Source organism: Canis lupus, chromosome 9, assembly GCF_011100685.1.
Source record: "Canis lupus familiaris isolate Mischka breed German Shepherd chromosome 9, alternate assembly UU_Cfam_GSD_1.0, whole genome shotgun sequence".
In the NCBI taxonomy this organism is placed as follows: domain Eukaryota; kingdom Metazoa; phylum Chordata; class Mammalia; order Carnivora; family Canidae; genus Canis; species Canis lupus.
The window spans coordinates 42,118,856-42,141,995 of NC_049230.1; the positions used below are offsets into that span (position 1 = coordinate 42,118,856).

General features: G+C 52.0%; 1 protein-coding gene across 1 annotated transcript; it reads left to right on the forward strand.

Annotated features, from left to right (window-relative positions):
- Positions 1-6,962: 6,962 nt before the first annotated feature.
- LGALS9 (galectin 9) lies at positions 6,963-22,690 on the forward strand. The gene is given in 10 exon segments (NM_001003345.1): positions 6,963-7,053; positions 10,465-10,556; positions 13,645-13,846; positions 15,186-15,296; positions 18,283-18,318; positions 18,841-18,891; positions 19,489-19,530; positions 19,977-20,065; positions 20,194-20,356; positions 21,905-22,690. Coding segments are annotated over 10 exon segments (972 nt in total). The 5' UTR covers positions 6,963-7,014; the 3' UTR covers positions 22,052-22,690.
- Positions 22,691-23,140: the final 450 nt, after the last annotated feature.

The following is a 23,140-nucleotide window of genomic DNA, read 5'->3' on the forward strand; positions in this document are numbered from 1 at the left end:
TTCCAGACACCTCCAAACTACCCAATCGCAGGCCCTGGGAAAGATTCTGGGCTCACTAAAGTTTGAGTATCACCGTGCTGAACGTTTCCACCCTAAGCCGGCGCTGGGGTTATTTGTTTCAGGGCTCCCGGAAGAGTCATTGTTGTATATATGTACCCTCCTTTTCCTGGAAAGCTGTGGATTCCAGTAGAAGTTCCTTGAGTTCTGAGTAGTTTTGATTCCTACTTCTTTTTTTTTTTTTTTTTATTAGAGAGAGAGTGCAAGCAGGGGGAGCGGCAGGCAGAAGGAGAGAGAGAAGCAGGCTCTCTGCCACGGAGCAGGGAGCCTGATGCAGGGACTTGATCCCATGACCCTGGCCCGAGATCATGACCTGAGCCAAAGGCAGACTCTTAACTGCCTAAGTCACCCATGGAACACAGTTTCGATTCCTTCTTATCAGACCAAGACCTGGGCATGCCAGTGAGCGTTTGGCTGGGGCCAGAGGGCAGAAGGGGGCCCAGGCGGGGGGAAGATGTCACCCTGTCCTGCCACCATCTGTCCCTACCCTACCTCATAGTCCCCTTCCCCTCCCAAGACAAGTGTGCTTCCCCTTCTCCATTCCTTCTGAACAAGTGGTCAGTTTTGACTTCTGCTCTGGGAAGGGGTGACTCAATCAGCAGCCCCTGTGGAGGAAGGTCAAGCCCGTGGTGGAGACAGAGCTCACCCCGGGTGTCCCCGAGTTACTCCAAGGAAGCCTGGCAGCCTTTCATTTGCCCTGTATATACCCCTGGCAGAAGAGCCCACTGGAGCCTGCAAGTCCTCACCGTAAGAGACTAGGAGGGAAAGTGTGGGCTGGAGAAGGATCGCCCCCCAGGCGGCAGGGAGTCGGCCAATGGAGGCTATTCTACACTCCACTGCGCTTCCCCTTGAGCTGCCCAGGCAGTGGCAGAGGCAGCCAGGCCTGCAGGTGGTCCCCGCAGGCTAGATCCCTGGAGGGGACCTCGGACTGCTTGGCGCCGGCTCTTCCCCAGGAATGCAGTAGCGGCCCCCCTTATCCGCCCTTTCCGGGACTGTCTGGAAACAGCAGATCCTCCTTGCGACAAACTGCCAGGTCCGCAGGAGCCTGCGCCACCTCACTCCCCTCGCTCCACCTGGTCACGCGTGCATGTTAGCAGCTCACATCACAAGAAGAAGGGGGAGTGCAGTAGAATATTTTGAGAGAGAGAGAGAGAGAAACCACATTCACATGACATTTATTACAGTATCGTTGTGATCGTTCCATTTTATTATTATTGTAATCTTTCACTGTGCCCAATGTATAAACGCGACTTTGCCATCTGTACATATGTAGAGGAAAAAGTGTAGTACACATACAAGAGCTGGTACATCCAGGGTTTCGGGCATCCCTCGGGGGTCCTGGGATGTATCCTCTGGCGGAAAAGTGGGGAGGGACACCATATATGATGTCTTTCCTGCTGACATACCCCAGGGCCTGGTTTTTGTTTAAAAAAAAGCTTTTTAAAAATTTTGAAATACACATGGAGTTTCGTTCCTTGGGCCTCTCTCAAGCTAGTTTTTAGAAACTGAGGTTTACTTTGCACACAAGTGGGAAGAACAGAATGGAAATGTATAGTTCAGTGATTTCTGACAAGTACCTACACCCAAGTGGCCCATGATCTTGTTGAGACAGAGAGCATCTCTATCACCCCAGAAAGATCCCTCCTGCCCAACCCCAGTGGGGATGCAAGCACCACTATTTGCACTCCTTCATCATGGGCCACTCGTGTCTGTTGTAGAACTTCATAGAAATGGAAGCATTCATACATTTTGTGACTGCCTTCTTTTTCTCAGCATAATATCTTTGAGCCTTACCTATATTGTGTTTATCCGTAGTTTGTTTCATTCTATTACTGTATTTGTTGTGTGGCTATGCTACAGTGTGTTCATCTGTTTTTTGGTGGATACTTGGGCTATGTGTTAAGCTGCTATGAAATTCTTACATGGGTCTCATGGGTGTGGACATATGATTTTATTCACTCTGAAGTAAACACTGAGGAGTGGAATCTCTAGGTCATAAGGAAGGTATGCTTAACTTTGCAAGAAACTACCAGAACAATTTTCCAATGTGCTTTGCAGGAATTTGAATAGGATGTGGTTACTAGGAATCTGTAATTGTGGGAGCTGGGCAAGTAGTCTTCTATGCTCACTGTTACAGTCTGAAGTCAGCAGGACAGGCAGTCAGGAAGAGGACAGGGACACAAAGGGGTATGTGCAGAGCAAGGACAAAAATGGAGCCTGTGAGAATCAGTGGAACCCACGAGGTTGTGGAACACATTTTCTCTCACTGCCTTCAAGCCTCTCTCTTTGATGATGAGCATGTCCCGGGAGAAAAGCATGAGCCTTTGATCACACATCTGAGCAGAGTCAGAAGCAGGTGAAGGAGGAGATGCAGTGGTGCTGAATTCAGGCCCCGCCGCTACCCCACGCCAACAGGACAGCTAGCAGGTGAGCAATAACACCCACAAGTGGCAACCGTCTGGGTGTGGAAGCAACTCCAGTTCCTCCTTCCAAACTGCAAGCTAAACTTGTTTTGTGGCATCCAGAACTATGCAGAAAGAGAGAATATTCAAGAAACATAGTCCCAGCTTAACTAAGAGGTCTCAATTAAAACATACCACTCTGTGAAGGGGTTTCAGAGTGCATTTACCATAGTGGGCACTGAGAAATGTATAGAATTGTCAAATCACTCTATGGTACACCTGAAGCTAATACAACAGTGTATGTGAATTATGCCAGAATTAAAAAAATACATCACTCTAGGTCTTGCTTTTTTTTTTTTTAAGATTTTATTTATTTATTCATGAAAGACACAGAGAGAAAGAGAGAGAGAGAGAGAGAGAGAGAGAGAGAGAGAGAAACAGGCAGAAGGAGAAGCAGGCTCTGTCCAGGGAGCCTGATGTGCGATTCGACCCCAGGATCCCGGGATCACAACCTGAGCCAAAGGCAGACGCTCAACCTCGGAACCACCCAGGAGCCCCTAGGTATTGCTTTTTTTATCCATCATCACAATCTCTGCCTTTGGTTTGGAGTGTCAAGTCCCTCACCATTTCATGTCATCATGGATTCAACTGGGTTTAGGTTGACTAGTTTGTTGCTGGTTTTCTATTTGTCCTGGCTGTGCTTTTCCCTCTTTTCCTGATTTTTCTTTTTGGATTAAAAGGTATCCTTTAAATTCCACGTTGTCTTTTCTACATTTTTATCTTCTCTTAGCTATCCTCTGTTTTATTTTTTTAGTAGTTGCCCTAGGATTTACAATACATATCATTCAGGAATGAATCCTAGGTCTGTCTGAATGCAAGCCACGGGCTTTTTCTCACCAAACTATCTGAGAAGCAGAACAGTGACCTGGCTAAGAGCATGGCCCCTGACAGGCAGGAAGGCAGAGAAGGAAAGATAAAAGGAACTCATTTAATTTATGTAAATATGTGGAAACAGTAGTTGCGAGCCAACATCCACGACAATCTGATCTTTTCATCACACACCAAAATTAAACAATGGTCCTTGGAAAGTTTTGAGGTTTGGCATGTGGTTCGAGTCAATCTTATCTAGATCATTAAGGACACGGTCTCCCTGGGGTCACTCTAGAGTGCAAGGTCAACCTTTGGTTGCACAAGAAAGGAGGAAGAAGCAAGTTGCAAGCTAGAGTTTTGTTAAGTTTCTGTTTTGTACAAGACACCCTCCTGAGTGCAAGACTGGAACATGAGTCCCTGACCCTCACCATTGCCGAAGCTTCTCTAGGCTTCACACGGAAGTTTGTGTGATTCTCCCAAACTACACATCTGATTGTGTCTGTTATCTGCTGAAGACCTTCTAGGCCGCTAAAGGGAGACCTGTCTACCCCGCATTGCGGTGAGTCCCACAGGCACCATGCGTCTGTGCGCCAGGAGATACGCACACCACCGTTGCTCACAGCAGCTGTAGAGATAAAGCTGAAAGCCACACAAATCTCCATCAGCAGAAGAACGAATGGATAAATTATGGTTTGCCCATACAAAGGCGCACCAGGCCGCAAAGAAAAGCTCCTACACGGCCTGTTCAGTGAGAGAAGCCAGACTCCAAAGGGCACGTGCCGTTGCCGTAAGATTTCATTTATGGGAGGTTCAAAAGTATGTCAGACGAGTTTATAGTGAGAGAAGTCAGAATGGTAGTTACTGTGGGGGAGGCGGGTACTGGCTGGGAGGAGCCATGAGGGAGCCCCTGGGGGCAAGAGTCCTCCCTCCTGATGCCCCTGGTAGTTACACGCATGCAGACATCTACCACCTTCTTCCCCTCTACACTAAGGACCGGTGCACTTTACTGTTTGTAGTTTCTACCTTGATTGAAAAATCAGCAACTTCTAAAGGCTCCTCATTGCTTGTGAAGTAAGGTCTGGACTCCGACCGGCCCTGCCTTTGTGGGCTCTGCCCTCCTCCACTCCCTCTCTTGCTCGCTGCCTCTGTCCTTTCCTAAACTTGGCCGAACTCAGCTCCAGGATTTCACCTTTGCTGCCTGGGAAGTTCTTTGGGGACCCTTCCTCCCCACAATCCCCGGCTGAGAGCCCACCTCTCCCCTTCAGTCCTGAGGAGACCGACAGAGTTCCCTGGGGACCTCCTGGCAGGTGCTGCATTGCTTTGGGGCCCTGGCTCTGCTCTGGCCCTGGCTCTCCTCTCCCTCCTCTGCCCTCCCCTACCCTAGCGTGAGATTCGGATTCCTTGTCAGCTGGTCTGGTCTCCCCTGGAAAGCCCTGGAGGCCCGCCCGCCCTTATCAGTCCAGCAGGAAGTGCTTTGGATTCGGCCCTGTGAGACCAAATGGAGCAGAGACCCCACAGTGATCATCAGTTCTTGGCCTGACAATACAGACCATCAGAGTCACATTCTTTTTTTTCTTTTTAAGATTTTATTTATTTATTCATGAGAGACAGACAGAGAGAGAGAGAGAGAGAGAGGCAGAGACACAGGCAGAGGGAGAATCAGGCCCCACGCAGGGAGCCCCATGTGGTTCTTGATCCCGGGACTCCAGGATCAGGCCCTGGGCCGAAGGCAGACACCAAACAGCTGAGCCACCCAGGGATCCCCAGAGTCACATTCTAAAAAAAATTTTTATTTTATTGTTTTAAAGATTTTTATTTATTTATTCACTAGAGACACACAGAGAGAGGGGCAGAAACATAGGCAGAGGGAGAAGCAGCAGGCTCCCTATGGGGAGCCTGTTGCAGGACTCGGTCCCAGGACCCTGGGTGGGATCACAACCTGAGCCAAAGGCAGACTCCCAACCACTGAGCCACCCAAGTGCCCCTAAAAAAATTCTTAATTGTGGTAAAACACCCATAACATAAAACTTACTATCTTAGCCCTTTTAAAGTGTACAGTTTTTTCTAAAGTGTACAGTTTGAGGGCATCGAGTACTTCCCCACTGTTGTGCTGCCATCGACTCACAACATTCTTCATCTCGCAAAACTGAAACTCCATAACCATTAAACAAATCCCCATTCCCCTTGACCCAACCCCTGTGCAACCACAATTCTACTTTCTTTTCCATAAATTTGACTGCTCTAGATACCTCATGTAAATGAACTTATATAGCGTTTGTTTTTTTGTGACTGGCTTCTTTCAACTCAGTGTAATGTCTTCAAGATTCATCCACCGTTGTAGCTTATGTCAAAATTTCCCCCCTTTTAAGACTGCATAATATTCCATTCTATAGACACACAGACACACACATTTTTTTAAAATTTTTATTTATTTATGATAGTCACACAGAGAGAGAGAGAGGCAGAGACACGGGCAGAGGGAGAAGCAGGATCCATGCACCGGGTGCCTGACGTGGGATTCGATCCCGGGACTCCAGGATCGTGCCCTGGGCCAAAGGCAGAGGCCAAACCGCTGCGCCACCCAGGGATCCCGACACACACATTTTTAATCCGTGTATCCAACAATGGACACTTGGGTTGCTCCTATCTCTTGGCTATTATAAATAATGCTGCTATAAATATGGGTTTTAAATATCTCTTCGAGTCCCTGCTTTCAATCCTTTATGGCACATGTGAAGTGGTAATGCTGGATCATGAAAGAATTCTATGTTTAGGTTTTTTTTTTTTTAAGGTTTTATTTATTTATTCATGAGAGACACAGAGAGAGGCAGAGACATAGGCAGAGGAAGAAGCAGGCTCCCCATGGGGAGCCCCATGCAGGACTTGATCGCAGGACCCCAGGATCACACCCTGAGCCAAAGGCAGATGCTTAACCACTGAGCCACCTAAGTGCCCTCTATGTTTAGTTTTTTAAGGAACCACCAAACTGTTGTTGCTTTTGTCTCAGCCGATTCAGTGATGCTACAGGCTAGAAATACCTGGGGTGCTCACTGACCTCATACCACTTGTGGTGAGACCCCCTCAGATATTTCCCGCATTGGAGCCAGTGTTGTGGCTGGACCAGCCCTTTGGTTCTTCTTATGCCTACAAGGCACAACTCAGCAGCAACCATCGGGGACCTGTGAAAATTCGAGGTTTCTTACTCACAAGTCATAGGGGCTGCAGGGCACACAGGGGCTACACAGGGAGGCTGTAGGGAAAGAGAGAGAGAGAGAGAGAGAGAGAGAGCACACCAGCACAGACCTGAAGTTCTGCCTTTATCAGGGTCCTCTGGGGGTGGCTAGGAGGGAATGAGGGTGCAGGAAGAGAAATGCAGGCTCACTCATAGGATGTTTATCTAGGCTCCCTAAGGCTTTCTGAAAAGGGTGGAGCAAAGGAGAGAGGAGGGGAAAATTTCACTGGGGTGGGGAGTGTCCCCATCCTTGCCTGGGTCATACCTCCAGCCCCCCCTCAACACGCTACTTGCTTTCTTTTTCTAGACCCACTTCCTCCTGCCCCTGGCTCCTCCTCCTTGGGTCACTGCCAATTTGCTTTGGTTTCTATTTCCCTGGTAATAACTCCTCCCAGAGCAGAGGACCGGCTGGCTGGTGTGAAGAGCATTGGTGGCCACAGAGGTGGTGTGAAGATGGCCTTCAGCAGCTCCCAGCCTCCCTACCTGAGCCCGGTGAGTTCCGGGGCTGCCGGCAGGGGTGGTGCGGGCCCCAGGATGCACTGGGTCCCCAGAGAGGTAACTCTGGGGTGGCAGCAGGTGAAGAGGGCAGACGTCCCAAAGAGGGCACAAGTGGGCAAAGTTAAGTGAGGCAATCCTGACACAACCCCAAGCCGGTGTCCCCTGCTTCCCAGGGCTGGTGGGCTGGTGATCACCGGGGGTTGTGCCTTTGACTAATGCTTACCAAGCTCCCCTGGGAGCCTGTCCTTGGTGAGGGGAAATGGGGAGTGGGAGACAGGCATGAACGATAACTAGGAGAGTGACAGTTTGTACGAACAGGGAAATAAACCGGGTTCCTGAGGGAGGCTAACAGCCCAGCGGGGCAGTTCAGTGAGCTTACTTTGGAGACTGGGTCCAGCCATTGAATAGCTGGGTGGCCTCCGGCAAGTTACTTTGACCTCTCTGGGCCTCAATTTCCACATCTGTAAGATGGGGATCATCCTCAAGCTCACCTCCTAGGGTTAAGTAAGGATTTGAGAGGCAGCATGTCTCGAGTGTTTGAACAGTGCCTGGCACACTGGGGGTCCTTGGGAAGTGTTTTGTAGTATTAGGAGTCTGGAGGCAGCAGGGAAGACCTGAGGAGGTTTCTGCTCCCTGAGAGGTAAGCTAAGGCAGAGGCAGGCCAAGGGAGTCTGTAGAGGGGCCATCTCAGGAGTGAGAAGGAAGTGGGCTGTTCCTGCAGCGTGTGGCTCAAAGGGCTGCCTTTCGGTTTTTGTTGTTGTTGGGATCAAGTCCCACATCGGGCTCCCTGCATGGAGCCTGCTTCTCCCTCTGCCTGTGTCTCTGCCTCTCTCTCTCTCTCTCTCTGTGTCTCTCATGAATAAATAAAATCTTTAAAAAAAATAAAAATAATAAAATAAAATAAAATAAAATGCCAATTAAAAAAACCAAAAACAAAAACATGTCACCTTGGGTTCCTTCTCCATCAGACAGAGAATCCCCAAGATCCTCCCAGGCCCTGACATTTAATTATTCTGCTGACTAGTTTTTACTTTCCGATCCTTGCATCCGAGATGTTCAAATCAGAAGGAAAATCCTCCTATGGGCAACAGTGAGCTAAAACAGGGCCTTGGAGTCCAGACAAGAAATAAGATGGTTGCAGCCACCACCACCCCGCCTCAGGCTCGGGAACACCTGCCCACCCTCATGGGCACCCTCTCCCAAACAGCCCACTGACATCCAGCTGTGGGAACCTTGCTTCCTCCAAAGTGGGGTGGGAAGGTCACACGGCCAGGCTGCCTGGGGAGTCTGGCCCCCATTCCTTGCCCATGATGTCACCTGCCACCCGCCTCACCTGGTCAGCCTTATTAGAGGTCCAGGACAGAATCTGGAACCACAATTAGAACAAGACTCAATGTTTGGTCTGGGAAGCGTTTGGTGAGCCAGGAGAGGATTTCTGTGCTTCATCCTGAGAAGCAGCCTGTGGGGCACGAGTGCTAGAGTTTCAACCCCATGCTTTTGCTGACCAGGTAAGTGGCTTTGGGCAAACTACCAAATCTTCTGTGCCTCAGTTTCCTCTGTAAAAGTGCACTAATACTGGGTAATGAGGTAATAGGGGCAGGTTAAGTCACCAAAAGGGCCGCAGAACCTCTTGGTGGGGAGGGCAGCATCCTTTGGCTAAAAGTCTCCTGCTGCCTCCTGCTGGTGAGCCCCCTCTGCCAGCTGGGTCCTCTGGTGACACGGGGCTTCCAGATGGAGGCTGCCCACCCTCACACCTGTAGAGCCTGGCCGGAAGAGGAGGAAGAAGTCCTCAGGCTCCAGGCACAGCCAGGAGTAGAGGGATTAATTCATCCTGATGCAAGCAGTTGCCATTGTCAAAGGCCTGGACACCACTGGGGCTCTCATCTAATCCTCTCAAGAACACTGTCAGGCAGTGCTATTGTTCTGAGAAGGGACCTGGGGTGCAGACAGGTCAAGTGACTTGCCCAGTAGGAGAGCTGTTAGCACAAGGAACTGGTGGTGGTGGGGGGTGGCGAACCCATGTCTGTGGGACCGTAAATCCAAAAGTTCTCTCTCTTTCTCATAGAAGTGTGCAGTTGTGCATGTGCGTGTCCCCCCCCCCTCACGTGCCCAAATTGCACCACAGCCTTGTCCTGCCAGAGTTAGAACAACACAAAATTGCTTTCTTACACTTCTGGGGGTCAGAAATTTAGAAGTATCAATAAAGCTTCAAAGGAAGATCTTGCCTTGCTTGCTTTTTCTAGCTTCCAGAGGCAGCTGGCTTACCTTGGCTGGGGGTCCCTTCTGCCATCTTTACAGCCAGCAGCTTCCTGCCTCTGTTGTCACATGTCCTACTACTTACTGACTCTGTTCTCCTGCTTCCCTCTCCGAGGACCTGGAGGACCACCCAGATAATCCAGGATAACCTCCCCCTCTCAGGATCCTTTACTTAATCACACCTGTAAGTCCCCTTCGCCTTGTAAGGTGACATACAGCATCCACAAAGTCTGGGGATTGGAATGTGGATGTGGGGGGCAGTGGAGTCAGCCCCCCATTCCTCCTTGGAGTCAACCAGGGTTGTCAGTGTCTTTGAATCCATCCACACATATTTCATCTATAATAAGTTAAATGCATGTTTATAGCCTCCCCCACCCATTTTTTACATACAAATGGCATCATTTCATATCAGTTCTCAAAGAATTTCCTTCTTCCTCTTCTTTTTTTTGTGGAGGCTACATCAAATCCATTTTTTTAAAAGTTTTTTTTAAAGAATTTATTTATTTATTCATGAGAGACACACAGAGAGAGGCAGGCAGAGACGCAGGCAGAGGGAGAAGCAGGCTCCATGCAGGGAGCCCGACGCGGGACTCGATCCTGGGACTGAGGTGCTACCTGAGGTGGCTGGGAGGGCAAAGTCGTGGTCACCATAGTCCCGGGGGTGGGGTGGGCAGGAGCAGGGGAGGATGCCTTCTTCCTGGCCTTGTCACGAGCAGAAGGTTTATCCTCTAGAACACATTGGTGGTCTCTGTGGTCCCTTGGGCATTTCGAGTCTCTAGCCAGGGCCCTGGAGCTTTTGCTAGGAGCTTGGCCTGGGGTCTCCCACAGCCCCCATCACTACCCTGGCTTCTTCCCATCTCTGGGCTGTGGACATGCTACTTCCTCCTCTTAGAAACTGTCATTTCCTCTCAGATGCTCAAGGGAGGCCAGTGCCCCATCACAACTCTCGGAGCCCCAAAGTGTCCCCGGAACAATTGCAGAATGTCTGTGGAACTACCTGGACTCAAGTCTGCTTCCTCATAGGCCTGGAAGATCTGTGAGGCTGAGACGCCCTTGCACGGGCCTGACACACCCAGGCCGCGCTACAAGTGCTGATGAACAAGCAGGAGGAGGCAGGCCCACTGACTGACCTGCATTTTCTCCTTGCAGGGTGTCCCCTTCTCCGGGAAAATCCAGGGGGGTCTCCAGGACGGACTTAAAATCACAATCAATGGGACCATTCTTTACTGCAATGGAACCAGGTACCTGGAACTGTTTCTTTCCTCCAGACTCTGCTCTTAGCAAACCGTGGCGGCCATCAGCTCAGGTTGTTTCACCCAACACCCCCTGAGCTGCCTGTGCCCGGCCCGGTATCGCTTCTTTCATTTCCCATAACTGCCCGGAACCCTCATTTGGCTGATCTAGATTTATTTTAAACTTGTCATCAAGTGCATTTTGGTCTCTTTCAGTTTCAAGGTCTTTTCAGGGAAATGCTAAGTTGGTTCAAAATACAAACACCCCTCTCGTGCTCTTTCCCCCTCCCCCTTTTCAAGGGAGCATCTCCAGGAACAGGGAGGAGCTTGCCATCTCTGCAGAGGCTGGAGGCCCCTCTGAAGCTCATGCAGTCGCTGTAACGACTGCAGCGTCCAGGTGGCGTGAGGCAGTGGGGCTCTTGCCCAGTTTGCATGGGGTCTGTGTACCTGGGGGATACACAGAGGACACGTGGTCCTCTCTCTTGGAAGCCCTTCTCTTGGTCCTCTCTTTGATCACCTCCCAGGGGTCTGGGACCTCCTGGATCCCTTCACACCACTCCCAGGCCCAGCTGGGCACCTCGATTCTAGACAACTTCCTCCACTGTGGCTTTCCCTGCTGGGTGGATATGGCCATGCAGATCGTGGGTCTTCTCTGAGAGACCTCAGGGCCCCCAGGAGACTCTGAGGGGAGCGAGGCCAAGAGTTCCCTACTCCCTACCAGCAGGGGACTTGGGGACCTCGGCCTCTGAATGTCCCTTTCTCCCCCTGCCTCCCTCTCCTCCAGCACCAGGATGGCTTTCTACTCCCATCCTGTCCAACAGAGACCGGCCCCACCTCTCCCCCCCACCCCCGAAAAGTTCCTGCCCTCATCCTTCCCTGGGGGCAGGGATTTTCTAAGGTGGGGATTTGTTTTTGTTTTTGTTTTTGTTTTTTTTTAATTTTTTAAAAATTTTTAAAATTTTTATTTATTTATGATAGTCACAGAGAGAGAGAGAGAGGCAGAGACATAAGCAGGCTCCATGCACCGGGAGCCCGATGTGGGATTCGATCCCGGGTCTCCAGGATCCCGCCCTGGGCCAAAGGCAGGTGCCAAACCGCTGCACCACCCAGGGATCCCCCCTGTTTTTGTGTTTTTTTTTATGATTTTATTTATTTGTTCATGAGAGACACAGAGAGAGAGGTGGAGACACAGGCAGGGAGAGAAGCAGACTCCCCATGGGGAGCCCGATGCAAGACTCGATCCCAGGACCCTGGGATCACGACCTGAGCTGAAGGCAGATGCTCAACTGCTGAGCCACCCAGGTGCCCCTAAGACAGGATTTTTCTAAGCTGGAGGGAAAAATACACCCAGAGACATTTCTTTCTTTCTTTTTTTTTAAGATTTATTTATTCATGAGAGACACACACACACAGAGAGGCAGAGACACAGGCAGAGGGAGAAGCAGGCTCCATGCAGGGAGCCTGACATGGGACTCGATCCCAGGTCTCCAGGATGAGGCCCTGGGCTGAAGGAGGCGCTAAACCACTGAGCCACCCGGGCTGCCCACCCAGAGACACTTCAGAAACAATATTCTCCATTTCCAGAAGAATACAGGCTTAGACTTGCTGCTTCCAGAGTCCCTGGCAGCCTCCTTTCCCAGAAGGAGGGCTGGCTGGGTTCAGGGCCATGGCAGTTTCCTGTGGGGCCTGCTGGCTCGGAGCTACCTGGTGTTGAGGACAATATCCAGAACTCACGTTCCTCTAGCAAGAAATCAAGCAGGCTCTGCAAGAATTTAATAGAATGTCTCCTAAGGCCCACCCCTGGGCTTGATGCTGTGGGGGCTGTGGATGACAGGAGAGCACTGGGCGGTAGCTGGGGAGACCAGAGTGACCCCGAGAAGCAGGTGGCAAATGAGGCTGGTGCTGAGTTCAGGGAAGGCTGGGGTAAGACAGAGGTGCCTGGGAGGAGAACCTCAGACTGGAACTTGTTTTAGGACCAGCAAACGTTTATTGTGCCCCTTTTGTGAGCCAGGCTCTTTGCAAAGTTCTTTGTTTTAATTCCTCACCTTAGAGCCATGGCTGTACCCAAAGGTGGTTTTGATGGTGAGGGGGCTTCCTCTGAGGAGAGATAGGAACAGGCTTTTACTTGGTTGGGGGCCTCCTGAACACCGCCTCACTAAGCATCCCCAGAGAAAAGAAGTCACTCAGCTCCCAGGGTATGGTGACCTGAGAGTAGTGTGGTTCAGGATGATCACAAATGACAAACAGTGCAGAGCTGGGGTCTGATCTGGGACCAGGCCTGCCTGCTGACTTCAGGGCCACCTCCCCACACATCATGCGTGAGACACAAGCCAACCTCCATTGAGAGACAGACAGACATATGGAAAGCTCTTATGCCTGGAGCTACTGTTTAATCGATGTTTCTCTATTAGTAACTCCCTTTGTAGGTATATTTCATCAATTTCACATGTTCTCCTTCTTCTTCCCCCATTTTTTAAAAAAGATATTATTTATTTATTTGAGAGAGAGATCACAAATGGGGGAGAGGTAGAGGGAGAAGCAGACTCCCTACTGAGCAGGGAGCCCGATGTGGGGCTCCATCCCAGGACCCTGGGACCATGACCTGAGCCGAAGGCGGACGCTTAACCAACAGAGCCACCCTGGTGCCCAATTTCACGCATTCTTTAAATTTGTTTTCTTCTTTTGCAATTGAGCTGATGGAGACTGGCCTCCAAGTATCAAGTTGGCATGAAAGTCACTTGCTTCTGGGCACATTTCTTGACTTCCGTCTCTGATATAAATCTGAATCCATGTTCAAGCCCTATGCCTCTTGTTGCTAGTGTCAACATTTTTCTCTACCCATTTCCTATGTATTTTTGGAAAATCACACTGTAAGGGCAAATTGCAATCACTGCACAAAAACACAGGAAGTGCAAATTAGGTGACTAGGAAGGATAGCAACCAACCAAGGACAGGCCCAAACCTGCCATACAAGTTGCACGCAGGTCCAGGTCTACAGACTGACACAATCCCAAGTCAAAGGCTCAAAGGCACAAGGCTGCCCCCTCTGCGGGCGATAAACCAGGCTACAGAAGGCTGCCCGCTTTCCCTCTGCTAGGTTTGCTGTGAACTTTCATAGTGGCCACAGCGACAGTGACATCGCCTTCCACTTCAACCCTCGCTTTGAGGAGGGTGGATATGTGGTCTGTAACACGAAGCAGAAAGGATCCTGGGGGTCAGAGGAGAGGAAGATGCAGATGCCCTTCCAGATGGGGAATCCATTTGAGCTCTGCTTCATGGTGAACAGCTGCGATTTCAAGGTGAGCAGTGACCCCCCCCCTTCCTGCTGCCTACCTCCCAGCCCCATCGCATGTGGTGAATAGCCTTTTATAAAGCATGTGAGCCTTCACTTTTTAAAAAAGATTATACGTATGTATGTATTGAGAGAGTGCAAGCAGAGGGAGAGGGGGAGAGAGAATCTCAAGCCGACTCTGCTGAGCGAAAGAGCCTGATGCAGGGCTTGATCCTACGACCCTGAGACAGTGACCTGGGCCAAAATCAAGAGTTGGACTCTCAACCAACTGAGCCACCCAGGTGCCTCCTATAAAGCACCTGAGCTTTTAAGTAATCACACGTGCAGTGCCATTACCCAGCAGCACCTTCCCCTTGTAGGGGTGCTTCTGGGGTTACGGTCTCCTCACACACCTTCCCTTGCATCTACAGGTACACATATCGCTTCTTTTACTCAGGAAATAAGAACTAGATACATCACCATGGTGCTTTTTGGCCCTGCAGATCTTTAAAGTTCTAGTTAATCCTATTCCTTTGCTGTAGCCATTCCTCCACTGCAGGTCCGGGATAACACTTGTTTTTCAGTAATATTGTTGTAGCCTTTTCTTCTTTCTCTTGGATAGATTTATTTATTTATTTATTTATTTATTTATTTATTTATTTATTTATTTATTTATTTATTCATTCATTCATTCATTCATTCATCCATTCATTTATTCAATTGATTGAGAGAGAGAGAACACAAGCTGGGGAGAGAGAGAGGCAGACTCCCCGTTGAGCAGGGAGCCCGATGTGGGGCTTGATCCTAGGACCCTGAGATCATGACCTGAGCCGCTAAACTGACTGAACCACCCAGATGCCCCTATATTGTTCAGGCTTTATCCAGGTTCTAGGGATGGCTTAGTTTTGTTGTGCATTGCACTGGTAAACAGAGTAGTGTATCTGGGCTTGGGAGACAGGTGGGGGGTGGGGAGTATCCCCGTGTCTGTCCTCCATGTGGGGGTGGATGTGCCTCCCACTCAATGTACAAGCCAGGGTTGCCTCTCCTCTGCTCCCCATGAACATGTTTATGCATATTTAAATAAAACCTCAGGGAAGCTCAGATTAGAAAGAGAAACTGCAATAAACAACCATAAGAACCCAAAAAGTCAAGAAGAGCCAATTAGAGACTAGGTTCAGATACACTTTGGATCTTGTTGTTGTAAGGCCATGTTCTTACAACTGGCACAGCTCTGAAGGCTGGTGCCCCTGACCTCCCAGGGGACAGATGTGAAAACCAGACATAGGTCTTAATTCCTGGGAGCAGGGGCACAGATCTTCTGCCTTGGCCTGAGACCCCTCTTCTGGAATATGCATTTGTCTTGGCAGGTGACGGTGAACGGGAGCCATTTTACGCAGTATTCACATCGCGTGCCCTTCCACTATGTGGACACCCTCTCCATCACTGGGGCTGTGCAGCTGTCCTACATTAGCTTCCAGGTCAGATTGTCCACTTGGCACTTGTCTCAGAGGCCGAGTGTGGGGCCCCATCTAGCTATACTTCCTGTTGGGTGGGCCTGATGGTAACAGCCAATCTCCTACCCAGGTGATTCTGGGGATACCCGTCCAGCTCCCCTGTCTTGTCCTTCTGTGTTCCTGTCTTTGTCCAGAACAGTCGCCTCAGTCTCTCAGACTCCCAGGCCACTCCTCTCTCATTCTCTACTTCTACCACGGTCAGGAGGCCATGTGGATCCAGAAAGAATTTGGGAATCTAACGGAATCTAGCTCAAGTCTGCACATTGTCATCCACTGCAGGATCTGAGACAAGCGACTTTGCCTCCCCCAGCCTCAGTTCCCCCATCTGTGGAAGGGGCATAGTCACTGCTGCCCCAGTGGCAATATATGTCAGAGGTCACAAAACAGCCTGTATGGGCCCACGCCAGGCTCTATTTGACCTTCTCTGTGTTTTAACGTTTTTGAATGTGTTGCCAGCATCTAAAAGATCAGGAGAAGAAGTTTCTGCATTCTGGAGATGGCTGGTGGTACCAGCCACACCATCGTAGGAATGTACTTAATGCCATGGAGCCGTACACTTAAAATTGGTTGAGATTGGAAATTTTTAAAAAGATTTTATTTATTTATTCATGAGAGACAGAGGGAGAGAGAGAGAGAGGCAGAGACACAGGCAGAGGGAGAAGCAGGCTCCATGCAGGGAGCCCGATGTGGGACTCCATCCCGGGTCTCCAGGATCACACCCCGGGCTGAAGGCAGCCGCTCAACTGCTGAGCCACCCAGGGATCCCCCGAGATGGGAAATCTTATTTACCACAATTTAAAAAGAAAAAGTCAGGTGGTATCACATGGAAATCTGGATTTCTGGCCATTTTGAAAACCAGGGGGATGGGAGACACAGGACCTATGTTCCCACAGGGCTGTAGGAGGCTGGGTGGAGCTGCTGTCACCACTTTCAGTCTGTGCTCACTGAGATGAGAAAAGCACACAGTAGGCCTGCAACAGATGCAAGCTCCTTTCTGTTTTGTCCTAATCTCTCATATTCCCTCCCTACTGGGGGGAGAGAGCAGGGAAGGAGAGAGAGATGGAGGGGAGTAGGGGTGTGAGGAGAGAGCTCGTGGCCTGCTGTCCCTCGCTGGAACCTAATCCCTGCCTCTGGCCCTCCGTGTGATCCTGAGTGCCCTCCCCTCCCCTTCCTGCCAGGCTTCCTCCCTCTGGCCCAGGCGCCTGCCCTCTAACTCCACTAATGTTTCTCTTCACGCTGTGGTGCCTTTTGTTTTAACAGAACACCCGAGTTACCATTACCCAGCCTGCCTTCTCCACGATGCAGTTCCCCCAGACTGCCTGTTTCCCACCCAGGCCCAAGGGGCGAAAGCCAAAAGTGAGTTTGATGTGGAGGCCTTGGAGGCTGAGCACTCAGCAGGAAGGACAGAGGGTCCAAGAGGCTGGTTCCAGCAGGCAGGCCCCATCATGCCCACCCATAGCTGTCCTGTCTGCACCACACCACCTGGGCTGAGCTGAGGACCTGGGGGTTGGCCCTGGCTCTCTCTTCCCCTCCTTACCCCTGTGGTGCTCCCATGCCTCTCCATCCTCACACCACTGCCTTCCTCAGGCTAGGCCATCTGACCCCTGACTACAAAGACCATTGGTCTAGTTCCCCACCCACCCCACCCACTGAGACCCTGACCCTTGTACATCCAAATCTGATTGCATCCTCTCCCTGCTTAAACATCTTAAAGGCTCCATCCAAGGTCTTCTAGTAAAGCCTGGATTCCCCAGCAGGATGTGCAGAACCCCACCCAGCCCCCCCAGTCCTGCCCCAGCCCACCTCCTGGCCACACTCCCTCACTTGAGGCTTTCTTGGGCTACCATACTTTTGGCACCTGCAGTCCCAGTGCTGACAGCATTCTGCGCCACCCCTCCCCAACCCCCCAGCTGACCTTAACCAGCCCTTCAATGTTCTGCTTAAATGTCACTCTTTTGGAGCATCTTTGGTGCTTGGAACATCATCGGGTGCTCCCCCGTGACCCCGTGGACTTCGTCCATATCCGTGCTATGCCAGCTACCACATCCTGTTGTAACTGTGCTTACATGTCTGTCCCTGTCACTCGGCCCCTCCTCCCCCACACCCACAAGCCCCTTGTGGGCTGGGACTGTGGCTTGTTCATCTGTATCCCCCCACTTTGCACAGTGCCTGAGCAAGCAGCAGGGACTCCAGGAACGTGGGGTGTGGCGTGCACAGCCAGCAGAATGGGAGACTGGCCAGGGCAAGGATAGTCTGGCGGGGAGAGGGTCAGAACAAGAAGGGAAGCAGGGCCCAGCCCTTCCTGTGGCTACTGGAGGGGGGGGGGTGGCTATAGGAAGGGGTGCCTCTCTACCCAGCTTTCCATGGTCCATCGAGGTCCCAAGGGGGCATGTGCTTTCTGCCGAGATGACTTCAGGGCTGGGCAAGCTTCGGGGAGTCTTTGCAGGGCAGTCCGACTTTGGTTCTGGCCTGGAGAGGACAGGGTGTGGCAGATATGATGAACCAGAACTGGGTAGCATTTGGGATCCTATCACTTGTACCTGGAGGGGCTCGGGCAAGTGGATTGGCCTCACTAGTGAAACAGGAGCTGAGGGTGCCTCCCCTGTGAGAGCGCTGGGGCCAGAGCCTGGGGCAGTGGGGCCTTCACTAGGGCCTCACCTGACTATAAGACTCAGCACTGGATTTCGTGGTTTTGCCTCTGGGAGCTGAGGGAGGCTGTGGTCTCTCCCTCTGGAGGAGCCAATGAGCATGTCCTCGCTCCCAACCAGAGCGTACCTGGGATGGACTGGGGGGGAGAGTCTGCAGCTACTGGCTCTGGAAAGCTTGATGGGGAGCAGGAAGTAGGCGAGCTGAGTCTGGGGAGGCCTTTTTTACCACGGTTCCTGCCAGCATCGCCCCCGGAATATAACAGCAACATTAACTGCCGTTTTGCTTTTCTCATCCCGGTCAGTCTCCAGGCGTCTGGCAGAGCAGCTCGGCTCCCATCGTGAGTTTCTCGAGTTCTCCTGGGATCCCTCTCATTTTGCTTCTCCCACGTGTTAGAAGGAGGAGGCAGGGCAGGCCCCGGGCCTCTCCCACTGTGTGTGGGGGTGGGGGGTGGGGGGAGTGGTTGGCCCTCATGAAGTGGGGAACAACCTGAATCGCCACCTTTCTGCTCAAGGCCCCGCCTTTCCATGAGCAGCCACAGGAGCCCGAGGCCCCACATTTACTTATTCCTCCTGGAAAGTGGGGCTGCGCTAGAGAAAGTCCCCTGAGAAGAAAGGTGGGCCACAGGCCACAAGTGCAGCCTATTTCTTCTCCAAGTAGAAGACACCTTTGCCCCCACCTCATCCCCTTGAGAGAAGAAACTTGTACTTGCCAATTCTGGGGGCCGGGGGGGGTCGGTTGGGCTGGTTAGGGGCTCCAGGTGGATTCACCTCATAGGCTGTCTGTTAAGTGGTGCCCTCTGGTGGCAGGTGGTGGTCTTCATGCTGGTGAGAGCCCATTCAAATCTGGTTCTTTCTTCTAGACTCAAACAGTCATCCACACTGTGCAGACCACCCCCGGACAGCCGTTCCCTGTAAGTCTGAAAGCTCTGGTCAAATCACAGCCTGACCACGCTTCCTCTTCACCAAGGACTGAACTCTAGTCCCAGAGGCAGGAAGAAAGCAGAGTAGCAAGGAGGATGGGGGTATTTGGGGTTGGGCCTTCTGCTCAAGAGCCATGTGAGTAAAATTCCCCTTGGGACAATGGAGATTCTGGATCAGGGTGGATTTACCCAGTGGCCTAAGAAGCAGGTCCCCTAGGGACCAGCAAGAAAACCGGTCCTTCCGTCACCGAAAGGGGAGCGCAGTGGTCCTAGCATCTGAATGTGAGTGAAGCCCTGCATCCTGGGGACAAAGCCCTGGGATGTCACTGCTGGTCACAGGCTTCTGCTGCTGCTTCTCCTGCTGCCAGCATGAATCAGATGGGAGGCCAAACTGCCAGTAGAAGGGTTGAGGGGCAGGCAGGTGCCATGATGAGGTCAGGGAACATGGTAAGAAGTCCCACCAAGACTGACTTGGGAAGGAAGGTGAAAGGGAGAAGCCAAGGGCCACACGCTAGGGCGCCCCTGCTAGCAGGTGGGGGGCTGTGTGAGTGTGCATTCCCAAACTGAACTTCTGGTCTCTTTCAACAGAATCCTATCATCCCACCCACGGCGTACCCCACCCCAACCTATGTAAGTGGTTCCTTGGAGAGGGCGGAGGCCTTGTCTGTGTCAGGCAGAGTGGGAGGTGATGGGTGGCTTACAACATGAGGGCAGTCCTTCTGTAAGCTGAAGTTCTGGAAACATCCAAATGAATTAAAAGGCTGTTGAAAGGAGTTGTCACCTTTAAAACTGTCCCTTCGACATAAGCATCTTAGAGGGCCTTCCCTTCTTGACCCAAGTATCCTTTTGTGTCCGGCTGAAGTTCTTTTCATGACAGTTGAAGCCCGTTACTTTGAGGAATGCTGGAAAGTTTTCCTTTGGCATTTCCTGAACCAAGTAATGACATCATGGAATTCTTTCTTGAAAACATATTATTCACAGGTATGGCTGTCAAACTTAGTTGACAGTCCAAATTCACAGTAATTGGCACAAAGCTCCCTCCCCCCGCAGCTGACCTGCCCCTTTCCCCACAACAGCCGATGCCTTTCTTCACCTCCATCCCGGGTGGGTTGTACCCCTCCAAGAGCATCATCGTGTCAGGCACCGTCCTGCCCGGTGCCAAGAGGTAAGCCAGGGCTCTCAGGAACCCAAGGTCCCCCTGGTCATCCCCCTGGCTCTGGGCAGGTTGTGGGGGCAGGTAGGGGCTCAGGGCTCAGGGGGCAGAGGAGGTCCACTTGAGCTGTCCACCCCCAGGTTCCACATCAACCTGCGCTCTGGGAATGACATTGCCTTCCACCTGAACCCCCGCTTCAATGAGAACACCGTGGTCCGCAACACGCAGATCAACAACTCTTGGGGGTCTGAGGAGCGAAGCCTGCCCCGAAAAATGCCTTTTGTCCAAGGCCAGAGCTTCTCGGTAAGGGGCTGCAGCCTAGAGCTCAGATGGGCTCCAGGGGCCAACAGAATGAGGGAGCGGAGGGCGTCTGGGGGCCCCTCGAATCACATGAGAGCTGACACCTCTGGGGTGAGGGCTGGGCCCCGGAGAGAAAGTGCCCCACATATTCAGGAATATTCTATTCAGCAACTATTCTTGTTGTGCCCGTACTGTCCCACATAAGGTGGCTGGTGGTACCTCCTGCTTGCAAATGGGACAGATTCACCAGTGCAGGTTACTGGCCTGAGGCCCTTTAGTCCATAAGTACCAGGTGGGACCCAACCATGAGCTGTCATTCATTTATTCACTCATTCATTCAACAATCATGAACAGATCACTGGAAATAATAGGTCTGTGCAGAAAGCAAAACAGAATAAATAATGGGATCAAGTGAGCTCTGGGGCAGGGGACACCCCGCCTTAGAAGGACAGCTCTCAGAGGAGGCCACAGTGTAAGCCAAGACCTCATGGACAGAAGCATCCCACCTTGCAAAGGCCCAAGGTGGGGGGCATTCCTGATGGGCAGCTATCATTGCAAAAGCAGTCATGGCCGGGCCTGTCTAGGGACAGGGAGGTGAGGGGCTTGTACGTAGGACAGGTGTGGGTGGTGTGGCTAGAGGCCTGATCACACAGAGCAGGTGTTCTTGACCTCGACTACACATGCAAATCACCTGAGGAGCTTCAGAAAGAAAAAGCGATGTTTGGCTGCACCCCTGCCTGAACGTCCGTATTTCTAGATATGCCCTAATGCTCCTCACCCAGCGTTGACAGTGATTAACGTAGGGCCTGGAGAGCCATGGAAAGAAGTCTGAATTTCAGTGCAATAAGTCAGTGTGTTTCAAGCCAGAGAGGAGCACACTTTGATCCACAGATAGCTGTGTGACTTGGGGCGAGTGACTTAACTGCTCTGTGCCTCAGTTTTCTCATCTAAAGGAAAAATGGGGCTAATGAGAGTATCAATCTCATAGAGGTAGAAGGATGAAATGAAATAATGTCTGTGACAGGCTTGGGACAGTGGCCGGGGCACAGTGTGCCACAAGTGTCAGCTGTCGTGATGTTTTAACATGTGGCTGTTGCCTCCTGGAGAATGAGGGGGGCGGGAAGGACAAGTCAGGAGGCTGCACTGCAGCTGTGCAGGTGTGAGGCATTGCCGTGTGCCGGCCACTGAGGACAGGGGTGGCCCAGGCCGGTGTTCTTGCCCCTAGAGGCTCGGAGTCAGTGGCAGAATGGGGGTGGGGTGGGGGACACCCGACCAGGAGGGCTCGAGGTGCGGGGAAGGCAGGGGAGACTTGCTGGGAGGGCGAGGCTGAAGGGCGAGCAGAGTTACCCACGTGGGCGAGGCGGGCTGGATGGGGTATATAACAGCACAGGTGACGTGTGGAGGGAAGTGTGTCTCCCCCAGTGGGCCTGACGGCAGGCGTGAGACCTGCTTGAATGTTTGAGGAAGGCAGGAAGGCGGAGGGAGGTGCGAGCCTGCGTCTAGGTCTGAGAACTTTCCGAGGGGAGTGCGAATGATGTGGCCTCTGCCCAGGTGTGGATCATGTGTGAGGGCCACTGCTTCAAGGTAGCTGTGGATGGTGAGCACCTGTTTGAGTACTACCACCGCCTGAAGAACCTGCTGGCCATCAACAACATGGAAGTGGCGGGCGACGTCCAACTGACCCACGTGCAGACATAGGTGGGGCTCCGCGGCCCTGGGGATGACACGGCTGGGGCATGCTGCTGTCTGGATCTGCTCATCACCTTCATGTTCCCCGTCCCCCTGTCCCTGTCCCTGCCTCAGTCCTTCCCAGCCTGCTGAAGGACTTGGGGCTTTTCTGGAGAGATGGTGTCCTTGTCTGGCTCTGCTTCCTGCTGTAGCCAGGCTGGAGGGGAGGAGGCACCTGGCGGGGCTGCACCTGGGCTTCCAGGCTTCCTCGGGCAGGGCAGCACCTGGGGCTCCAGCTGCCTAAATCCTACCATCTGGGGAGAGGAGGGTGGTCTCTGCAGGCTAAGCCCTACGTTCGGTCCCCTTGGCAGAAAGGGAGAGTCCTGGGCCTTCCCAAGCTCCCAGCCCAGGCCTCCACCCCATCTGCTGCTCAGTCACATCTCCCCCCAGTTAACTCCATCTTGGCCTCAAGCCACCAGCTGTTCATTCCACAGGGGAGGCGGTCTCCTACCTTCAACCTTTCCTTCCACCCAGGTCCAACCCTACCTGCTCCAGGAAAGATACCCCGATTCTCCACTGGTCTCCACCACCAGGACCTTTCTCAGCAGGGGGCGCTTCTCTTTCCCAGTCTTTCAAAGAAAGACAAATGCTTGTTGGCACATCCACATGGATCTTTGCAGCTATTAAATGTGTTTAAGACATTTTGGAGTCTCTGGAATTGGGGAGGTTCTGGGCGAGGGCATTGGGAGGAAAGAGCATGAGCTCGCTTTGATGGTGTGGTCCTGACCTCCACACCTGCTCCCAGTGGTTCCCCACAAACCCCACACAGGTGGGAGAAAGCAGGCTGGGCTCAGACTTCCTGGGCTGGAATCTGTGATGCAAGAAAGCTTGGTAACAGGTAAACCCAGCAAATAGCCTCACACTTCTGAAAGGGACCAAAGGCTGGGCCAGAAGGCCAAATAGCGGGGCTGGCTTATCAGAGAAGCCTGTGTCCCAGTGGGAGGAGGTGGCAGGTGTGGTGTCAGGAGAAGCTGACTCAGGCTGACACCTGTTTGTGTTGTTCCACTGCGGGTCCTGGCGTTCAGGGTCAGGGTGTGGTGGGGAGAGTGACTCAGTGTG